Source organism: Balaenoptera ricei, chromosome 15, assembly GCF_028023285.1.
Source record: "Balaenoptera ricei isolate mBalRic1 chromosome 15, mBalRic1.hap2, whole genome shotgun sequence".
Lineage (NCBI taxonomy): Eukaryota > Metazoa > Chordata > Mammalia > Artiodactyla > Balaenopteridae > Balaenoptera > Balaenoptera ricei.
Window position 1 is genome coordinate 58772728 of NC_082653.1, and position 21852 is coordinate 58794579.

Consider the following 21852-nt stretch of genomic DNA (forward strand, 5'->3'; position numbering starts at 1 on the left):
GAAAAGGTCAGTCTAACTATTAGTGTTTCTAATTAGTTTTCCCACAAGCAGTCATGTTATTAGACCCAAAACTAGGTAGCAAGGGATTTTTCCCCCTTGCTATTGAAAATAGCAACAAAAAGCAAAATATGCTGCCAACTACTTTCTTGAAGAATCTTCTCATCCAAAACTTGGTTTCCCACTGCTTCCAATGTACCTCTGGTCACTTATTCTAGGAACTGTACATTTGCTCCCATGACGTGATGGAATCACATAACAGTTACAGGCTACCGGGCACAGTCACATGTGCAGCCTCCTTCCATCCTTACCACAACGGTGATGCCCAAATGTTCAGAGAGGAACTAGGGGGCACAGCAAGGTTACACAACAATAAAGGCATCACACAGCTAGTATGTGGCAGAGAGGAAAAGGAACCCAACTTTCCTGACTCTGAGTGTAGGGCTTTCTCCGCTGCCTCCCAAATGCCATGTGCTTTAGGTGAGCCAAGGAATCGGGTGAGCATGATTTATTAAGGAAGGGCTCCAGGAGAAACCAGGAAGGACATGGGGGAAGAAGGGAAGGGAAGGTGAGGAAGCCAACCAAGGGTGTGACCATGAGCAAAGTCTCAGCCTCAGCCTGATCCTGCAGGGAGCTCTGGGGAGTAAACTGCACCTCTGAGTTTGCCTAGAAGCAACAGAACAGCTGGGCTTTTGTACTCTCATACTGGTTAGCCACTGGTTACAGGCAACTGCAAGATTTGGGGGACATAAAAATATCCAGGCAAAAAAAAAAAAAAAAAAAAAAAATCCAGGCATTTACCATTTCAGTGCCCCAAGGTAATCATCCTCTGAAGGTCCCTGGTATGAACCTTTGTCAGCAAAGGTGAGGCTGGGCACACAGAACTGAGAAAGGGATCCTACGCCCCAGGCGGGGTGCCCGCAGCATCCAACACACCATGCATTTCTCGTTCAATCAACAAGTGTGCACTGAGCATCTACTAAGTGCCAGATAACCCTGACATCCCCTTCCCCCAAGTCAATTTTAATCTCATCAGTTTTATCTCCTTTACAGCACTTATTCCTGTCTGGAATTTTCTTCTCCATTGCATTTACTTGTGTGTTGTTTATTTCTTCCTACTGGAATTTAAGTTTCATGGGAGCACAAGCTCAGGCTGCCAAGTTCACCATGGTGACCAGGAAGACTCTCCCAAGAGGTGATAATTTCCCTAAAACCTGAAAGTCAAGGAGAAGCCGGCCATGAGAATAAAGGGGGAAGAACATTCCAGGCAGAGGACATGGCAAGTGCAAGGGCACTGTGGTAGAAATACACTTGGAGTGTCTAAGGAACAGAGAGAGGACCTCAGCAAGCGAGAGGGAGGGGACATGGGGGGATGGGCCAGATAATACAGGGCTTTGTCGCCATGTTGCAGAGAGTGGCATTTACTCAAGTGGCATTTCCAAGGAGGAGCCATCAGAGAGGCCAACTGCTCATAAGGTTGGTGGCGCTTTTGTGATGGTGACTCACCACAGCCCCTCACCTGCTCTCTGATGACAGGCCTCTCTGTACCTCTTTCAACCACCGTGTAAGTCACGGATAAGCTGTTAGGTCTTTTCATGGGCTGATTTTCTATTCAGCAGTCTGTTGATGAATGCTGAAAGGATATATGTAGACTCATGCCAATAAGACATGATAGTGAGAATTTATAAAGAGACAAATTATCCCCACATACAAGACAGAAAATCTTTGCAGTGCTGCAGTCCCCACACTGCTGAGCTTAGCAAGTCAGAGTTTGTTTCCTGAAACTAAAATGTCAATAGAAGGATATACCCAGTTTACCTCTTCCTCCCTGTACGTTTCTGAATAGCTTCTCACACCCTGCAAACTTCGTTACATGGCAACGGAGAATGGAGAAAGCAGGTGTTACCACTCCCATCTCCCTGATGTGGAAAGCACAGCCCCAGGAGGCAGGATTGAAGGCGAGTCTGAGTAAAAGGAACCGGAGGGAAAGGAAAAACCTCCCTGCTCCTTTTGCGTCCCTTGAAGAAATTTCCGGCGAGTCAGGAGTGCTGGTGATGGGGCTGATTGGCTACATAGTAAACAGGAGCTGTCAGTTTTGTCTCTGGGTAGGGCTTACAGAGGACTTTTGTTTTCAAGTCAGAGAATCCAAGGCATGGAGCATGTAAGAGACTCATACAAAGTCACAGAACTAGGAGGTACCTACAGCCGAGAGCATCCCACTTCACCCCAAGCCTCTCCTGATCCAAGGCTAATGGATCTTCCTCAACACCATACTCTCCTTGGCAAGATGAGCTCCAGCCTAAGCTGTAACATGAGTCACAGACCTCAGTAAGCATCATCAACACAATCATATAAATATGAGAAACGACCACCGGGGAAAACTACGTTTCCAAATTATATCTGGACACTTTAAGACTTAGGAGAGCTTAACTTAAGCTTCCGTTCCTGAAACTTTTAGAAATATGCCCATGTGAGTTAAGAGGAAAAAAAAAATCCTCTGGCTTTGTGCCTTAGAGTTGATGGGTTTGGATGATAGGAGCCTGATTTACTTCCTCTGAGGGGAGAACGTTTAAGATCAACCCCTCAGGCAGAGATGAAAGCAAAGTGACCTTACCTTTTTGTCACTGAGGCCAGTCACTTGGTCCACAAACTCCTCCTGGATCATGAAAGCAGCCAGATTGGCCGTGTAGCTGGCCAGGAATATGACGGCAAAGAAGGCCCACACGGACACCATGATCTTGCTGGTGGTCCCTTTAGGATTCTGGACAGGCACGGAGTTGTTAAACACCAGGCCCCAAAGGAGCCATATAGCTTTTCCAATCGTAAAAGAAGGCCCATGGGGTGCTGCAAATGACAGGAAGGACATTCTCAGCGCCTCCTCAAAATGCACACTTGTGAGTGTTTTATACTACGCAGTGGCTCCAGCAACACTGAAGGCTGCCAGAAGACGGACTTATAGTGTGTCCCGTCACTGCCCCAGAACCACACCACAATGAGTCCTTTTTTCTTTAAAAATTAGCATTCTTCCCACATTTCTATATACCTGGCTTTTTGCCACATTTCTAAAAAGACAAAGAAAGAAAGGAAGAGAGAGAGAGGGAGGGAAGGAGGGAGGAAGAAAGAAAGAAAGAAAAAGAAAGAAAGAGAAAGAAAGAAAGAAAGAAAGAAAGGAAAGAAAGGAGAGAAAAAAGAAAGAAAGAAGGAAGGAGAGAGAAAGAAAGAAAGAAGGAAGGAGGGAAGGAAGGAAGGAAAGAAAGAAAGAAAGAAAGAAAGAAAGAAAGAAAGAGAAAGAAAGAAAGGGAAAAAAGGAAGGAAGGAAGAAAATGGTTATGCAAAACATGGGTTTGAATTAGAAGTAGTGTTATGACCTGTTTTAAATGTGGATTTGATTTCCATTTGGGGAAGCAGAGCCTTACAAAAACATGTGCATGGGGGCTGCTTCAGTATTCTTCAGATGTGCTTTCATATAAGAACCATGCAATTCAGAGGGACTGATGCTTGATATTCTAATCTGATTGTTCCTAGCAATGTCTCCTGTTCAAACTCAGATGTAAGATGTGCACAATGTAGGAATTAAACCTAACTAAAACACTCTCCAAATGGAGACATTAAGGAACAGAACAATAGAGCTTAATTCTTCTAACACTTCACAGATGGAAGACATTTGGTTGCAGGGTCATGGAAAATGAACTCTGATATCACAGCACTTTTTCTCCCTCAGCGTATTCTTAAGATTCTTTTTTTTTTTTTTTTATTTTAAGATTCTTAAGTGTTCCTTGCAACAGACTTAACTAAAGAGGCAGAACAATATGCCAAAATGTATTGGGCAGGGGAATATGCAGGCTGTAAGACACACACGTTAGAGCTTTCAAGTCTGTTTTTGTGCAAGGGGAAAAAAATCAATTTATGCCCTCATTTCATGGGAAAAAGGGTCTTCCTTTAACAGAAGGTTTTTATGTCATTTAAGTAAATGAAGATATGAAAAAATGATCTACTTAGACTTCAGTTGGCGATGCACACAGAGTGGGCAATAAATAAAGTGGCAGCAGTGAATCCAGATTGATGGAAGTTATGAAGTTCTGGGCAGAGAGCCTAGTTGGGAAGCAAGCTTTCCGCACATGGGAGGCCAAACTCAGGCTATCTCAATACTTACAGTATCCATATACAACACATTAGAGAGAAGGCAACTAATTCTATTATTCTCAGTCTCAAGCTCTCCTCTTCTTCTTTGCCTAATTTTATGATCTTCTGGGCTTATTCCCAAGAGGCTGAGAATTCTTAGTAAAAAATAATTAGAGTCAATCCAGTAAACTTCATGAACTACTTAATTTTATTAGGGATGCATGTTGATCAGAAGTGACAGCTATTTAGGAATCAGAAATGGGCAGTTGCAGGGAGCTGTCCAAGATGTTTGGGAATTCCTGATTCATGAAGACTATTACTGGGTCATATAATTTTCCCCATAAAGGACAATGAGATGTAACAGAAAGCTATTTTGTGCAAGGAAATAAGTAGCTGTCATTTCCTGAGGGTTTCTACATGCGGATGAGCAGAAAACAAAAAGCCTCCAGGTGATGGAAGGAGTTTGCATGCTAGGTTCCTTCCTGCACAATAGCGTGTGCTTCAGCCAAAGGAGAAATTATTGCATGTGGTGGCCTTTGGATAGTTTTTTATCTTCCAAGATATATTTCAAATGTATCCACTTCTTTCCATCTCCATTCTCTCCATCCAAGTCCAAACCACTGCAATTCTTTCTCTTGGAAAACTGTACCACCTTCCTAACCAGTCTCCCTCCTTCCACTGCTGCCACCCCTCCCATCGTCTTGATAGATACATAGAAAGTGACCTTTCCACACGGTACAGGTTTGTATTCTGCCTCTTCCCTGCCATTGTATTTTGAAGAAAATCTGAAATGCTTACCACGGTCAACAGCCTATCCCTCTGACTTCATCTTATACCACTGTCTACCTCACTTACTCATAACTTTTCTGTTTCTTGAGCATATCAAGATTGATCCCATGCCAAGGCCTTTGTATCTGCTGTTCCCTCTGCATGGAATGCTTCTCCCTCAGTTCTTCATAGGACTGAATCCTCCTCATCCTTCAGGTCTCAACTCTAGCATCATCTCTTCCTAAGGCCCTTCCCTGCTTGACCATCATACTTAAGAAGCGTCCATATCCCATCACTTCACTTTGGTTTTTCTCCCTTCTTCTTGAGATTTATTACAATCGGTGATTATTCATTTATATGTTTACGTGTTGTCTCCACAACTAAATTCTCAGTTGCCCAAAGATGAGGAAATCTCCATCCCATTTACCACGTTAAACCCCTGCTCCGGTACCAGGTACTCCGGAAATACTCATCAAATAAATGCACGAATTCACAAACACCACAAACTCTGGTTTTGCAAACGTAAATATCTACTCTCCTGCGGTATGATCACCCATAGAACATTGCCTCAGGACCCACTCTGTTGGAAAGCTTCTTACTAGTTAATTACATTACCCATTTAGTGAAATGCTGGCAACTCTCCCACTTAAACACAACATGATTACTTGTGGCATTTTAACTACGTTTGGTTGACAGCAGGTGGTTTATGTGGTAACCACCGCTCTTCAGTGGTTAAGAAGCGGGAGAATTTCAGTAAAACTAAGTTCCCAGTAGATCCCCATGACCTGCTGGCTCTTTCCAATATTGAATCTTCCAAGCAGAGAGAACATATGGCAAATTAAAGTGCCTTGTTTTTGAATAACTGTACCTTGAAGATCTGCTGTCTTCCACCATCTAAAGTCATTTTTCAGGAAAGAGATTTCGTCCTGGCACCCTTCTGATACCCTCTACTTAGAATGTGTTGTGCATTGAGAAAAATTCACTCAAAATTGTGTAATGTGTTTATGTATGTGGTTTGTGTGGGAGCCTCTTAAAAACTTACGGCCAATGAATGCATCCCAATTCAATTTTCTACTTACTGATTGCCACTTTATCAAGTACAATGCACTAAGGTCAGGCACTGTCAAGAGGAAAATGTAACTGTTTGGGGAAAGTCACCATTTTATCATTATATTTATCATCAAACGAATGTGAGCATGATTTGGTAGTTTGGAGAATGTTCTTAACCTAGATTCCATAAAACCATTTTCTTTGCATAGACTGAAGCTGAGACTCACTAGTAGTTTTAACATTTGTTTTGATGCACATTTTGAAAACTGCCAGAAAACTTTTTCAAATATGCTTTCTCAGCAAATATCAGTAGTTTTTCACTTAACTATTGACTCCACATTATGGCAAGATTAAAATGTCTCATTTTTAAGTTTTATCCTTCTTTTCAGTAGAAGGGAATAACCCATACTTGTATGGCACTGCAAGTAATATCAATGACCAGCGTGATTTAGACGATGGTATAGCAAGGCAATATAGGAGAATGTGTTCTAGATCTGAACTCTTCATTGAGAGCACATTAAATAGCATTGACTTTGAATGATGCTTACGAAGCCAGCCTCACCTTTCCCTTCGGCTAAGTTCCTGCTGTATCCAACAGGACTGAAGTACTCAAACACGAAGACAGCTACGGCGGAGACAAGGAGCAGCATTACAAACATCATCACCCAGACGGAGGCGCTGAAGGGCTCTGCGGAGAAACAGCCAGAGGGCGGAAGCGCGGTCAGTCAGCGCCCGCTCACAACCAGGGCCAGCAGGGAGCCCGGAGGTCCATTTGCAGGCTCACTGAGAGACCCACTCTGATGTGACTCTGATCATTCAAAAGAAGCTACTCATTGTTTATTCATGCGTTTAAATCATTCTCTCTTCTACAAAATATTTGAGGTATTTTATAAGAATGCACATCATAGGATAAAAACAGAGAAAAGCATATGACATTTGACAAATCAGGTCAAGGATAATAAAAACAAAATATAATGATAAGACCAAGGGAGAAAGTTAACATGCAAACAAAGAGGCTACAGGGTCCTCTGGAATTACAGAATCATCCAGGGGACCAAAGCTAAAGAGAAACAAGACTAGATTCAAAGAGTCAAACATAAGGCACCTGCAAATCAGCATGAGTTTTATTTTTATTTTCATTTTCATCTTAACATGCTGGAGGGAGGACGTGCAGGAATTCTAGAAGTAAAGGGAGAATTATAACCTGGTAGAAAAGGATCGTAAAATCGTGGGATTGACAGGAATATTGGAATGTCATAGTCTGCCCCCAAATACTACCACTCTCTCCATTTCACCTTCTGCTTCGGACAGATGAGATCTCTACAATTTAAAAATCTGGTTGAGGTTGGTAATGGTTAAATGCAATTGAAAAGTCATTTGAAGATATTACATTCACACGAGAATTCAATGAAAATGCATCGTTTAAAGATAGAGGCAATGAAGTAGTAGATGGATAGATGGTTATTTCCCCTAAAAATAGCTTTCATCAGTTCATTTTCATGTGGGTGTCTCAGAAGGGCAGGCCAAGACACAAGGTTCTAAATCTTAGATCACTTTAGAAAGGTAAGAGATACTATGTAAAACAAATTAACATTTTTATTCAAACTGATTGAGGACATGAAAGTGAGCCGAAAGGAGACATTTTATCCATGTATGACATAGATTTGCTAGAAAATCAACAGAGGCTAAAATTTTTAAAATGAACATAGCTCCACCTGATTGCATCATTGGGAAGAAACTGCGCTTGGACACCAATGAACTTATAATCCTTTTCATCATGAGCAAACATTTTCTAAGAATAAAATATAAGAAGCCCAATAATACCTCTCGAATAGTACACATTTTATTATTTTTAAATTGTTTCTTTTTCTGATGAAGCTAGTAATAATAATAAAGAACTAGGCTGATAGCAGGCCACCTTTTTATTAAAGTCTGTGACTACCTAACACAGCTAGAGTTCAGCACAAATTCCAATGTAATGAGCTTAATATATAATAAGAAACTAGTATGTCTGAAGCTTTAACGATATTGGATAATTTTAAAACCTGAAGGAATACTTTGTAATGCAGTTTTGATAGTGCAAATACTTTAAGAAGCAACAGGTACCAAGACAACTTACTTGACTTAAATAAGCCAAGATGAGCTCAAAGAAACCGAAGAGACTAAAACTGAAATTTATCTTAGTTAAATTTAACTTGAGTACAAACAATATCGTGTCCCTGAAATCACAGCAATTTGGTAATAAGGTGTATCCAGGAGAAAGGAATGAATAATTAGGAGATTAAAAATTACTTAATATTCAAAAATAGAGATGTTAAAGTAAATCTCCAAGTTGGATGTGCTGATGGCATAGCGTGTCTCAGCAGAGGAGGATCATTGTAATGAGTAAAGGAGCACACACATGTAAAGTATTTGGTGGTGTGCTTTGCACACTGCATACACATAATAAATTAAATGGAATAGCTGCTTGGTTCTGTGGTTAAAGCCAGAATTGGTGGTGGTGATGTGCTGTCCAGGGTCCTGAAAAAGGCCTCCTAGTTTAAAACACGCACACTTACTAATCTGATAACTCCTTTTCCCTGCAGGTTATGATGACATTATTAAAAATATTAGGGGAAATCCTTACTGAATTTTTGTACTCACATGTCAGAATCTGTAAGCCTTCAGTGGACTTCACTGGGCACTTGATGTGTCCTAGTCACTAACTGGTCAGAAAATCAGATGGAAACTGATCAAGAAACTGATCCCAGATGTTTTCTCACTTCGAAGTGACAACATCTGTCCCTTGACTTGTGAGGATGGCAGAGACATTCTGCTGTGGTATTCTGGTTTTAGTAAGTTAGGTACCTATGAGTGCCATGAAGGATGGCTATTCCCAGACACCACACACACACACACACACACACACACACACACACACACACACCCCACAACAAAGAAAGTCATTAGAACAATGAAGAGCTACTGTCTGTAGTGTCTAAGATGTGACCCAGAAATATTTTAGATAGCTCTGGATTACATCCTCTACTGGACAGATTCAACAGATTCAACATCTGTCCATGAAGGAACTTTAATCTAGAAGAGACTCCAGCTCAGCATTTCTTTGGATCAAAGACTCCAACCTACTTGGAAAGTCTTAAGAATTAACTGAATGGAAACATTGCCAGAGACATCATCTCTGGCCTTGAAGAGTCACTGGTTACATTTTTACACAAAAGCTCAGAGGCACTACCTGCAAGCGTTTCCGATGTGAGTTCATGGATTTTGCGAAGGAGAGAGAATAGGAAATAATGAAGAGCAATGCAATCAGATTTTGAATGTTTGGCTCTTCCAGATGACTGAGCCAATGAATGGAAAAATGTAGCTTAGCATGGTTCATTATGACTTTCAAAACCTGCAGAAAATGACTGTAAATAAGGGGGTGCAGAGTCAATCGAATAGGGATGTAATTTAGTGACTAGGAAAAATATTAAGCCTTCTGTGTAAAAACAGCTTTGAAAATAGCTCCCTCTGGCTACAATTTATTTTATTCTTAAAGATACAGTAGGAAGAGTAGGGGGAAAGAGGTTTAGCTAAATTTAGCAAAACTACTTGACTTTTATGGAAATGTTCTAGTAACGCAGATAAGATAAAAATCTAGGGAAACTGGGTTGAGGCCAGATTCAGTATCAGTGACTCATATTTATGAGACAAGTCAATGGATATATTTTTCCTCTTTGATTGAACTGGACGAAAAGTTCTCTCTAGCTCACTAAGAAGATAAGTGGACAACTTTCTCTTTCCATTTCTTCCACGAACTCCCTTCCTCCAACCTCTAGGACCAAAGATCTCTGTTAAAGGTTCCAATAGGGAATGGGGAAAAAGACAATTAGGAGTGACTATGAGTGAGAGTATATCCAATAATTATTAACATTCTGCTTGTGTTGTCAATATCAGTAAGCAGTATTTTTCGTGATCCAGTGAGGCTCCCTTATGAAGATATGGGCATCATTATCCATATCAGACACAGGCACAGAAGGAACATAGTGAGGTGTGTCTTTGTCAAGGTCCACGTTACTCCAACAAAGGTTACAAAAATTGAAACGAGTGCAAAATCAAATCCAGTGAGTCGTAAGCATTTCAACAGCTTAAATGGATTATCGAAAATGAAAACAGTACATCCACACGTCTCTGTGAGTAAGGCGGTATCCAAAATCCTGTTAGTCAACATTTCACTCATGAGAATGAAGCATAGAACGCTTCACTGGATGCTAACACCACATATAAATGAAGACAGTGGAAGAGTAAGGCTATGGGCTTGGAGCTGGCATCCACAGATGGGCCCTAGTCTGCAGTTTTAGTTCTCTAATAAATAAAGTTTTTTTGTCTTTGGAAAAATGTAAGAAATTCAGTTGACACTAATCTAACTGTTTTCACTCTCTCCTGCAGTTTCCTTCTAGGGGTCAATGTTTGTCTTAACCTTCCCAGTTTGGGACAAACCCACTGACATGGGAATGCCAAGGGGAAGTTAATCTGAATCCCATGATCTTCAAGACAGTCACTATCAAAAACTATTTATGATGACAAAACGCTCAATACAATGACTTCCTTTAAAGAAAAAATGAAAAATGCTTGGCTATGTTCCAGGCAGTTTCAGCTACACCAGCCAAGCTACCTAATGCATAGGTGCTCAAGAAAACCAGATGATAGAAAAAAACAGAACTACCTGGCTTTAAAAAATAAAAACCTTTTGTGTAAAAACATAAATCTAGGAAACAGTTAAAAGGAGAGTAAGAAGAATTTCTTCTCTTATAAACCATTCAGCTTAAAGGATAGTCACATTTAAAATATGATTCCATTAATTTTAAAACAGTGTATCCTCTTCAGACTGCTTCTGTTTTGTTTATCAGAGTACTGGTATAAATCACTGCACAGTCATCATTATTTTTACTCTTACATCCAGTAAATAAATGACTGTCATTCTAGTGAGGGACGGAGGATGGGTACGCGGCTGCTAAATAAAAGTTTATGAGCGGATTTAAATTAACTGTGGACAGACAGGTTTATTTTTTAAATGCTTTCAAGGCTCTAAGCAATGTATCTACTAATCTATATTCTACACTACCAAGGGCGGTATCTGAATATGTGATTGTATTTTTAGCAGCTATTTCCAAGTTAAAGATAAATGAAAGATGTTAACTGGGGGAAAATTGGGGTAATTCAAATGCAACATGCTTTCAATATGCTGACGTGGTTACCTGGAACTGAACTAGGTCCTATCTGGTCCTGTCTTTCGAGCAAACAAGACAAAATACCTATAATTCCTTGTAGGAAAGCAGTAGTGACTGCGAAGTTCACATACCTAGAAAAGCAGAAGGTGATACAGTGCCATTGCTTCTTGAAACCATGACACTGATTCCCGTCTCCACAAAGGGCACAGAGAAGTCCACCACTTCAGAACGTTCCTCGTTGATGGTGAGTGAGCCAACTGCCATGACTGCCCGTTGATACACCACCTGGACACAAGGCAAAAAAAAAGAACCGTCCCTTTACTTATCCTTCCCACCATCCCTGAGGACCTTGGGCCCTAAGTCTGAATGAGGGCCCCTGGGATGAAAAGATAACTTACCTCACCAATCATTCCATTCCACACATTGTTAACTTTCTTGCCATGCTTCCCATTAGTCACCAGGTAAAGGTCATAGGTAAACTTCACTGTTCTCGAAAGCTTCTTTAGGATATCAATGCAGAACCCCTTGCAGCATTTTTTAACATTCATGCCCTCATTGGTTGAATTGCTGTAGAGAAAATCCCAAGATGGTAGAGTATTAGTACTGGAAAATGTGTTCATAGTCATTATCTACACTCTTCTATTATTTTTCACATGGGAAACTGAGGCCCCAAATGTGGAAGCGGCTTTTACAAGGACATTCAGTGAGTTTATGACAGCAAAAGTAGAAAGTGTTCTTAATTATGACAGTAATCATGACAACAGGTAACATTTCTTGAGTAATTACTATTTGCTATGCACTGTGATAAATGCTTTATACTAATTGTTGGATTAATCTTCACAACATTTTTCTAAATTAGGTAGTATTCACATCCCCATTATGCAGATGAGAGTTACTACCTCTTATTTTTTTAAAGCTTATAACACATACAACCTCTTTAGATCTGAGTTTAGTCATCTAATCTAAACTGAATTATAAAAACTTATTGGAAAATGGAGGAGAGGAAGATGTGAAATTCTCAGAGCAAGGAGAGTTTTGCTTTATCCTTTCACTGAAAATAGAGGTTGGCAACCAAAGGGAAGAAGAAAGGATGCCTTACTTACTTAGGAAAGATACTCTCCTTGCTGAGGAAAACTAAGAATTATCAGCTAAAAATCAGGAGACCTGGGGTCTACTCTGTGCCTGAGTCTGTGGACTTAATGTCTCTTGATCGAGTCATCTTGCAAATGAAGGCTCATTCATAACATTTTCCCTCCCTACCTACATGGAGGAAGTGTAAAAGGTGACACTATTAAATAGCAATGTCCTTGATCAGGAAAAACCCCTATTAAAATACAGAGGGCATTGCTGTCTTAAAACCTATCATAATCTACCAAGGTTACATTCGTTGCTTTGTGCCAGCCACTTTGCTTTATTTACTTGACAAAGTCATACTCAAAGGACACTCAGAAAAACCAGAAATTCTTTTTAAAGGGAAGGAAACAGGGGTCTTCCCAAGTGATAACAAAAACTATTTAAACAACTGCTACAGGAAGATCAAGACCTCTCTGGGCAATGCACTTGGTTCCACCTTGCCCTGGGGCATCCATTAGTACCATGTTCAGATACTGAGTCACGTATTTCATAGGACATGTGCTGCCTCAATATTCCATTGTTGACACATCTACATACTGAATTGTTATCTAAGCACTAAAATTATATTTATGGAAATCTAACAGGATAATAGGAAAATACTTACATTTCCATATCTTATGATAAAAGTAGGTTACATAGTGATACATACAGAGTAGTCATAGCTATATAAAAACAGATGAGCTTATGAAGTATCTGGATGGAAAAACAATGAAATATGAAGCATAGCTATTTTTGAATGGTAAGAAATGGTTTTTTATCTTTTTCATATTTTTAGGTTTATTTCCCCCAAAATTATCTGCAGTGAGTATATACTACATATATAATTGGATAAACACAAACACACATTAAGCACCATTGATATATATCTATATCCAAGAATATGGATAGATTTGACAATATAACTTTGAGTAATGGAAGTAGGTTGCAGAATGATACCTTTTTTCATGCTTTCTTTATCTCAGGACCACAGATCACCTATCCTGAATCACTGTCTTCACCATTGCTCTCTCCTATCCTGTCTCTGAGCTCTGCTCAACCAACCTGCATCTGCCAGCCAGGACCACGACGGAGACTTCACTCTCCAGCCTGGCAGCTGGACAACCTGCTCAGACTCTGCTGCCCTCAGTCTAGGGGGCTGTGGAAGGCCACATCCGCATGCATTTACAGATGATGACTGGTGGACTTAACTCTGTAGTACAACAGGAAGTAGGGACCTTCCCTCTCTCCACCAGTTTCCCAGAGCAGAAAGGGTCAAGGTGGAGTTACAACTGCCATAAACATGATAGAAATATGTCCTAAGTACATTAAATTAATGGCATGTCCAAATATGATTTTCTTCTTGGTATCTGTGGCTCTTTGAAAAATGTGCCCAAATCAAAGTCTCTCTTTTTCTTTTTGGCCACCATAGGCCATGCATCGATGCCTCTTTACCACCTCTTTCCATTTGCAGCTATTTCACTGTCTGCTCCTTCCCTTCTTCTATTACAGCCTCTTCCTTCACCTGGTCAAGATTCCTGGGAGAGTGTGGAAAGGAGTTAACAAATACCCCAGGTTTAAGATTCAGGGTCATAGCCATATAGTGACCTATCTGCTTCTTTGACGTGCTCACTGGAACCTCAGCCAGTTTATGAGTTAATTATTCCCCCCATGTCCCCTAATACTAGGTGTATTCTAGTTAACCAGTTGTCATTGATGCATTTTCACCCAACAAGCACCCACTGAGCAGCTACTCTGTGTAAGACATGGATTTAGACGCTGGGGACACAGGATGAAAAAGACAAGAAGAAAGTGAACTAGTTGAATTTATCATGGGCATTATGGAAACACAGACCATACTGGGAACTTCTGTTGGTTGTTATCACAAACCTTGTGTGTGTGTGTGTGTGTGTGTGCGTGTGTGTGTGCGTGTGTGTGTGGAGGAGGGGGTATGACAACTACCCAGGCATCTGAGAAATGGTGCCCATGTAATCTCTCTGCTCTCCACCATCACCCAAAAGAAAGGGAGACTCATAAAAACAAATATGGGGAAAGGGATCCAATAAATCATCAATTCTCTGGCTCTATAATTTCCCAGTGTGGCCAGTGGATGTGCCTTGCGAGTCAGACAGAGCTGCTTTCAAATCCTGGGACTGCCCTTGACAAGCATGGAAACTCGGATGGGTCTCTTCATTCACAGACCTTAGTTTACTTATTCGTGCATTGAGAAGGCTGATACTTACCTTGCAGGATAGTTGGAAATATTAAATAAGGTATCTAAAGCACCTCTCACATAGGTGCTTAAAAATATATTTCCTCTCTTTTCACCAACGATTTGACAGTTTAGGGGATCAACTGGCAGTATAGCCATTTATCCCTACATATCAAAACAGGTAATTTTTCCTCAATTTTCTCTTCACGTCTTAACACTCAACTAACAGGTTAGAAGAAAAGTCTGATTTCTCAGCTCATTTCCTACTACCTGATTTTTTAGAAGACTGATGTGTGGCCTCAAGACCCCACCATTTACCAGAAGTGAGAGACAAAGGGTTTTCCCTGAAAGAATATCACCAAGAAAACAAACACAATCATGTTGTCCAACAGGAATCCTTTTTGGAACCAATCAGCCTGCCTCAAAGATGTTACCTTTAGGAAATGCAGTTGATCTAATCTGTGTTAATGTTGGGATTACTGGATCCTAGTAATTTTCTATTGCTTTCAGGTAAATCAAAGACTTTAATTTCACCTAGAAGCACAGTACGATTCTCATGTCACCAAGTGGGAAAAGGAAAATTGCAAGCCACCCCCTCCCACAGGAACCCAAATCGTGAATTTGAACTTGTTAATCTGTTTCTATTCTTCAGTTGAAAAGTCAATTCTTTTAAAGACAGTAATTTATTTGGAGGTTCATTTCCTCCAGACCATTGTGACTCAGGACTTGGTGATCTATTGTTTTCAGCTCCAAGTCTTCGGATTTTAAAGACTTTAATCTCCAATGACTGAGTGTGAAGCATAAGATGCCCTACTTGATTGGCCCTATTGAATCAGAGAAGATATCATAAAGGAGGTGCCCCAGTGGGGTTGTACTCTTTGCTTTGTGCCAGCCACTCTGCTTTCTTCATCTGACCAAGTTCTGCTCAAAGAACACCCACCCAAGTCAAAACCTCCTTTGACAACTTTCCCACATTACCCCTTCTGTCATTCCCCCAGCTCATCACTTCCAAGTACTGCACTAGGTTTCCTTCTGTTTCCCAAACTCGCCAATCTCTTTCCTCCCTCAGGGCCTTTGCACCTGCTCCTCTAGCTGGGTGGCTCTTCCCCAGTTCTTCACATGTTTGGCTCCTTTTCCTCTTTTACATGTCACCTTAAATCTTACCTGTGTGAGCTGCAGGAGCCCCACATACCTCAAGTGACTCCCTTATCACACCATCTTATTCAGATCCTTCACAGGGTTTATCCTAATGTGGAGCTGCCCTGTTCCCTTATTGGTTGAGTAGTTTTTTAACCGTGTGCACCCCTTGACTGCAAGATCCTTCCCGGTTCATTGATGCACCCCCCCATGCCCAGCACTGTGACTAACACAGAAACTATGCTTCATGTGTATTTATTTATTGACTAATCTATTCAGAATTTCAACCCCAAAGAGGCTGATGACTCCAAAAAAGCTGATGATTATTTACTGAATAATCCATCAGAATTTCAACTCCAAAAATGCTGCTTATTGATACAAAAATTTCTCCAAACCAAAATGCACCTTCATAATACATTTAGCAATCATATTCTTAAAAAATTATCTTTATCCAAAGCACTGAGCCATGGGGATTTGCATCTTGTATAATAAGAACTTAGGTTGGAATTTGGAACGTGGGAGGAAAAGTATCCATTCACCCTCCGTTCAAGTGTCATCAACATTGGGGTGTCATATTCTGTGCTTGTCCCTGAGGACACAAAGATTAATAAGCCACGTTCCCTATATTTAGGCAGATAATACTCTGGGGGAAATACAGACAAACTGTAAGCCATAAAAACAAGTGAGAAAGATAGCTAGAAAGTGCTATGGACTGAATGTTTATGTTCCCCTCAAATTCATATGTTGAAACCCTAATCCCCAGTGTGATGGTATTTGGAGAGGTAATTAGGTCATGAGGGTGGAACCCTCCTAAATGGAAGTAGTGCCCTTATAAGAAGAAGCAGGACAGCTTGCTTCCTCTCCCTCTGCTCTCTACCAGGTGAGGAGAAGACAGCCGTCTGCAAACCAGAGGGTCTCCATCAGACACCAGATCTGCCAGCACCTTGATCGTGGACTTCCCAGCCTCCAGAACTGTGAGGAATAAATGTCTGTTGTTTAAGCCACCCACTCGTGGTAATTTGTTATAGCAGCCTGAACGGATTAAGACATAGAGACACAGCCAGGGTACTGTGGAAGTAGGGAGAGCTAACCTAGCTTGGGGAGGGAGTGCTTAAGACTTAAAGGGCAAGCAAGAATTGTCCAGGTGAAAGGAGGCAATCAGAAAATACTCAGGAAAAAAAAAAGATTTCTATCCAACGGTAGGCTTTTTCCTTTTGTGAATCCTCCACAAGGGTGGTATTTGTGTTTATGTTTGCATTACAAAGACAAAATTCAGGGCCTTGGACTTGGCCATGAAGCTTTATGTCTCTCCAAAGGGTTTATAGATTAGGGAGAACCCTTCACCAGGGGATCTGATAAAAAATGTCAGTTCCTCTTCAATAGTAATAAAAGAGGAAATGACTTAGATGCAATGCTGGTTTATTGCTGGTGATCTAGGAGATCCCCAGGAGATCAGCTCCACCTTAAGCACATCAGAAAGTCACTTGTAAGGTGGATGCTGACCCCGAAATGGAGAGAAGCTTTGAAAATTCTGAAAAGTTTGGATCTTGGAAATAGAAAAGAGGTGGAAGGAAGTGGTAGATATGGTTTGGGGGAGGGAGTAACCAGAAAAATACAAAAGAAATAATTATTCTAGGAAAGACTGAAGGGGAGGGTTGATTCACCATACTGGTTAAGAATATGGTGGTAGAGTCAGATGGACAAGTGTTTGAGTTCTGCCTCTTCCATCTACTAGCTGAGTGGCTTTGAACGTGCTTCTTAATCTTCTCATAACTCAGTTTTTATCATGTTTAAAATGGGCAAAACCATGCACCTCGTATTGCCGTTGTTGGAATCAAATGAATGCAAACCACCTGGTGTAGTTCCAGGTCTTTTAAAAAATCTATTTTTATACGCACCTATTATAATAGAGTATATTTTATACTACATTCTATTATTATTGTAGAGATACCACTGTCATCAGTGATACAGGCTATTGTTGTAAAGGATTGGGCACATTCAACCGACAGCATCCCTGGACTCACTTGATTTTGATGAACTTCCGACACGGCACAGTGTTCCTCACACACGTCTCAGTCAGCGGGTCTATGTCTTCCACGATGACAAAGGGGGCCTCCTCCAGTGTGACGATGCTCAGATGGTTGTCGTCTGGCTCACAGTCCGAAAAGGACTTGTACCTGGGCCACACGGCGTGCCTCAGGCTCAGGGTCTGGTTCTCCCACTTGCCCACCTGCAGTATAAAGAGAAAGACACACCTGTGCTTTCCTGCACCACTGGCTTCCAGAAAGGTGAGTCCTCCCCCGTAAGAGGTATGGGAGAGGAACCCCATCACCTTCAGGGCTTTTCTGCTACCTACCTCAGTGTACACTTCTGTTTATATGCTAAGAAAGATGGGGACAAAGGGAAAGCAGAATACTGGGCAGCTCCCATGCCCTGGACTCTCCCCAGACTAATAAATATGGGGGTGGTGCCTAAGCACTGATGCCGTTGGAGATCCCCAAGTGAGTGTGATGTTCTGCCAGAGCTCAGGACCACTAATGTCATGAAAAGAGCAAGGACTTTTAGAATCAGAGGTCTAGGCTTGAATCCCCACATCTGCCACTTACTAGCTGTACAGCCCCAGGCAGGCTTTTAATCACCATGAACATCTGTTTTCTCATCTGTAAATAGACACAGTTCCACCTACTTTATAAGGATGTCGTAGGAATTAAAGAAGGCAATTCGAGCAAAGCATACAGGGCAGTGCCCAGCACGTAGTAAGGACTCCAAACTCTCCCTTTTAAGTATAGAAGAGAGTCAGTGAGAGGGAGAGAGATTTAAAAAGTGCTAAGAAAGAGAAAAAGAGGCAAGGGGAGAGGAAGATGAAGAACAAGAGCAGAAAAGAGGGAGGGCTGGCGGGAGAGACAAACACGGGGGGGAGAGCGGGCGAGCAGACGAGACGCTCCCTTCAAGCTCAGACATGGTTCTGTTTAAGTTGAAATTCAGGTGAGTTTTTATTAATTCAGCACAGAGTGGAGACTTTTACTGCTTACTGTACATCAAGACCTGTCGAAACAGAATCGATTGTGTTCCCTCTGAGCAGCTGTCGGCATCTCAGTGAAATCAAATTGAAGGCTGTATGTTTTGAACCTTAATTTTATTTGACAGCTTATTGGCACTCTTCGCGTACACACGGGGAGAAAGCTGCCCCCAGCATTGCACTTTCTGCTTCCTCCTCCTGCTCCCACGTGCGATTGCTCGACACCACAGGTCAGCGCTTTATTTGTAACACAAACCTCAAGGAAAATACCTCGTCTGAAGACCTAAGTGCCAAGTCCAGCCTTGTCTGTGTTGATGTGACCGACTCACCTCTCCTCCTGTAATGTAAGTGTCACCAGAAATGAATCTCAGGCCCTTAAAGAGAATTCAGACACGCTGGACACCAGGAGAGGTGATAGGTGGCGGGAGAGAAGGCAATCAGTGCTCTGGAAGATGACATCATCATTCGGACTGGAAAATGTTTGCTGCTTGTAGAGAAACATGCCGTGTGGCCAATTACAAAACTGTCCAGCTTCACTGATACCTTCCTTTTTAAGTTAGGAAGGGCAGTAGAGTAATTTGGTCAAGCAAACACGTTCATCTCCTCATGCTGTGATGTAACACAGGCTGGAGAGAATGTGGAGCCCATCAAATTCTTAATTCGTTCAACATAGATTTATTGAACACCAGCTATGTGCGTGCTGACACCAGCCCAGGAACAATGAGGGATAAAACAGAATGATTCCTGCCTTGTTGTAACCATCAGTCGGCTGCTGGACAAAGACCAAGCCAATAATAATAAACATGCAAATAGATAAAGAGATATCCAAACTCTTCCTTTTGGAACATGTTATACCCATCTCTTTCTTTTTCATCTCCCTTAGAAAACTCAAACATAGCCTTCAAAAGAGCCTGGGCAGTTCAGTGGGTAAGACGACAATGGCTTTTGGAGTCACACAGAACTAAGTGCTAATCCTGGCTTCACCCATTAGCTGAGCAGCCTTGGGAAAGTTGCTTAACTTCTCTGAGCTTTGCTTTCTCTATCTGTAAAATGTGGATTGCAACAGGATATGCTTTCAGAACTGTAGTGAGATTTGAATGAGCCAAAAATGTCCTTGAAGCATTGAGCACAGAACTTAACATGTAACATACATGGCAGCTGCTATTATTTTATTATTGTAGGTAGCATTTAAGATATAGCTCAAATATCACCTAATCTGTAAAAGCATTCCTGTCTTCCCTGGTAATAGAGAACTTTGCTCCCATCTCCACCACAGCATTTGATACTATACTTATAACAATGTCACTTTTGAGCATGTCTGTGTAGTCAGGAAATGTGCCAATATTACCACTTAGTTTAATCTTACAAATTCCACGTGGTAAGGATTATTATTCCAGCATCACAGTTCAGCAAACTGAAGAACAGAGAGATTATGTAAACTGCCCAAACTTGCACAGCTAGTAAGTGGTGGATCCAGAGCTATACCATGGAACTATGTGAATCCAAAGGTGCTTTCCCACTAGTGTTTCTATTAATTGATCTGCAGTAATCATGTTATTGCTCCAAGACCCTTTCTTCCTTGCGGAGACAGCTCCTCAAGTCCTAAGGTAACATAAATAGAGGCAAAGCCCGTTTAGCCAGCAGAATCTTTGGTGATGTCACTGACCATGTCACATACCCTACACCATGGGAGGCAGGCAAAGGTTCCAGCCCAAGGCTGACTCATGGAGAGAGAGGCTGCAAAGGTTTATGAGTTCCCAGAGTGCAATAATTTCCTAAATCTCCTCTAAGTTCCTCTCTCCCTTCCCAACACGTCTAAGTAAGCACCCATGGGTCAGCCAAGGAGGGTGGAAGCAAGTGGTGGGTGGGAAAACTTGATTAGGAGCTGAAGCTTCTGTGTAAACATTGCCCTAGATCCTGAGAGCTCTTACCTCCTTCTCTGAGGCTGATAGGCTCCTGTTCCAAATGCCAAAAATCTCAACTCCAGGATTTTATATACCAGATAGGGGAGAAACAGACATCCTTCACTTTCCCCTCCTATGTTCCTATTTACAAAGCACTATAACTGAGTCTGGAGTCTGTAGACAGGCTTAATAGAGATTCGTTTACTCCATAAATATTTACTGAGTGGCTACCAGGTGCCAAGCACTGTGCTAGGCACTAAGGGTACTGTAGTGCAAGCAGCACAATTTTTACTTGCAAGGAATTTTTATGCTAATTGGGAAGACAAACATGAGTCAAATAACTACATAAAAATATACATCATACAAACTGCGAGGAAGAAATAAAATGCGGGTCTAAGACTGGAAAAAGGGGGAAAGAAATCACAGAAGTCTTCCCCAAGAGGTGGCACTTAAGCTGAGACTGGAAATCCAAGATGAGTGGATGAGGGGATAGAGGGAACAGAGGAAGGAAGAGCCCTGCAGGCTGGCAGGGGCCAGAGGATGCAAAGCCTTGTAGGTCCAGTTAAGGAGTTGAAATTTGCCGTTAAGAGTTAATCTAGTCCGTTATCCAGAATGGAAAAAGAAATGAAGAAATCATCATGAACATGGGTCCATATATAACTTGCCCAAAAGTGGAAGCTTCTTGCCCCCTCCATTCTTCTTTTTTCTTTTTTTATTATGGAAAAATGTTAACTCATACAAAAGTAAAATACTAGAATGTATCTCCATTTTCCCATTATCTAGCTTCATTAATGACTAACTCATGGCCAATCTTGTTTCATTTATACTCCCAACCACTCCTCCCATATTATACTGAAGGAAATCTCAGACATCATAACATTTCATTCACAAATCCTTGATTTGATTTAAATACCTAATTTTCATTTGCTTAACAATATTATACCTCAACAACCTATGTGTTTGTGTATATGTTTCACTCATTAGATTGTGATTCCTCAGCCTAGCAGGGATATATATATATATATATATATATACATATATATATATTATATTATATATATTAATATATATGTATATTAGTTGGTTTCTATGCCCACAGCTTCTAACTCAGGGCCTGGCACAGCTGGATAGGTACTGATGGAATGAATGAACACACCACACTTAGCAGAGTATGTAACATTAGATGACAGTGGCTTGTATCTGCTAATCCCAAACTCCTAATTTATCCCTCCCTCTCTTTCCCTTTGGGTAACCATAAATTTCTTTTCTATGTCTATGAGTCTATTTCTGTCTTGTAAATAAGTTCATTTGTATCTTTTTTTT

At 41.1% G+C, this 21852-nt stretch overlaps 1 protein-coding gene across 2 annotated transcripts in view; it reads right to left on the minus strand.

The window, feature by feature from the left end:
• The window catches only part of GRIN2A (glutamate ionotropic receptor NMDA type subunit 2A), a 365808-nt gene that overhangs the window by 67884 nt on the left and 276072 nt on the right, over window positions 1–21852 (minus strand). For both annotated transcript variants that reach the window (XM_059896355.1, XM_059896356.1), the window contains exons 4-8: window positions 17631–17836; window positions 11546–11714; window positions 11279–11432; window positions 6500–6625; window positions 2612–2841 (exon numbers count right to left, since the gene is read on the minus strand). In XM_059896355.1, coding sequence (XP_059752338.1) covers window positions 2612–2841; window positions 6500–6625; window positions 11279–11432; window positions 11546–11714; window positions 17631–17836 — 885 coding nt within the window. The remainder of the gene's footprint in view (window positions 1–2611; window positions 2842–6499; window positions 6626–11278; window positions 11433–11545; window positions 11715–17630; window positions 17837–21852) is intronic.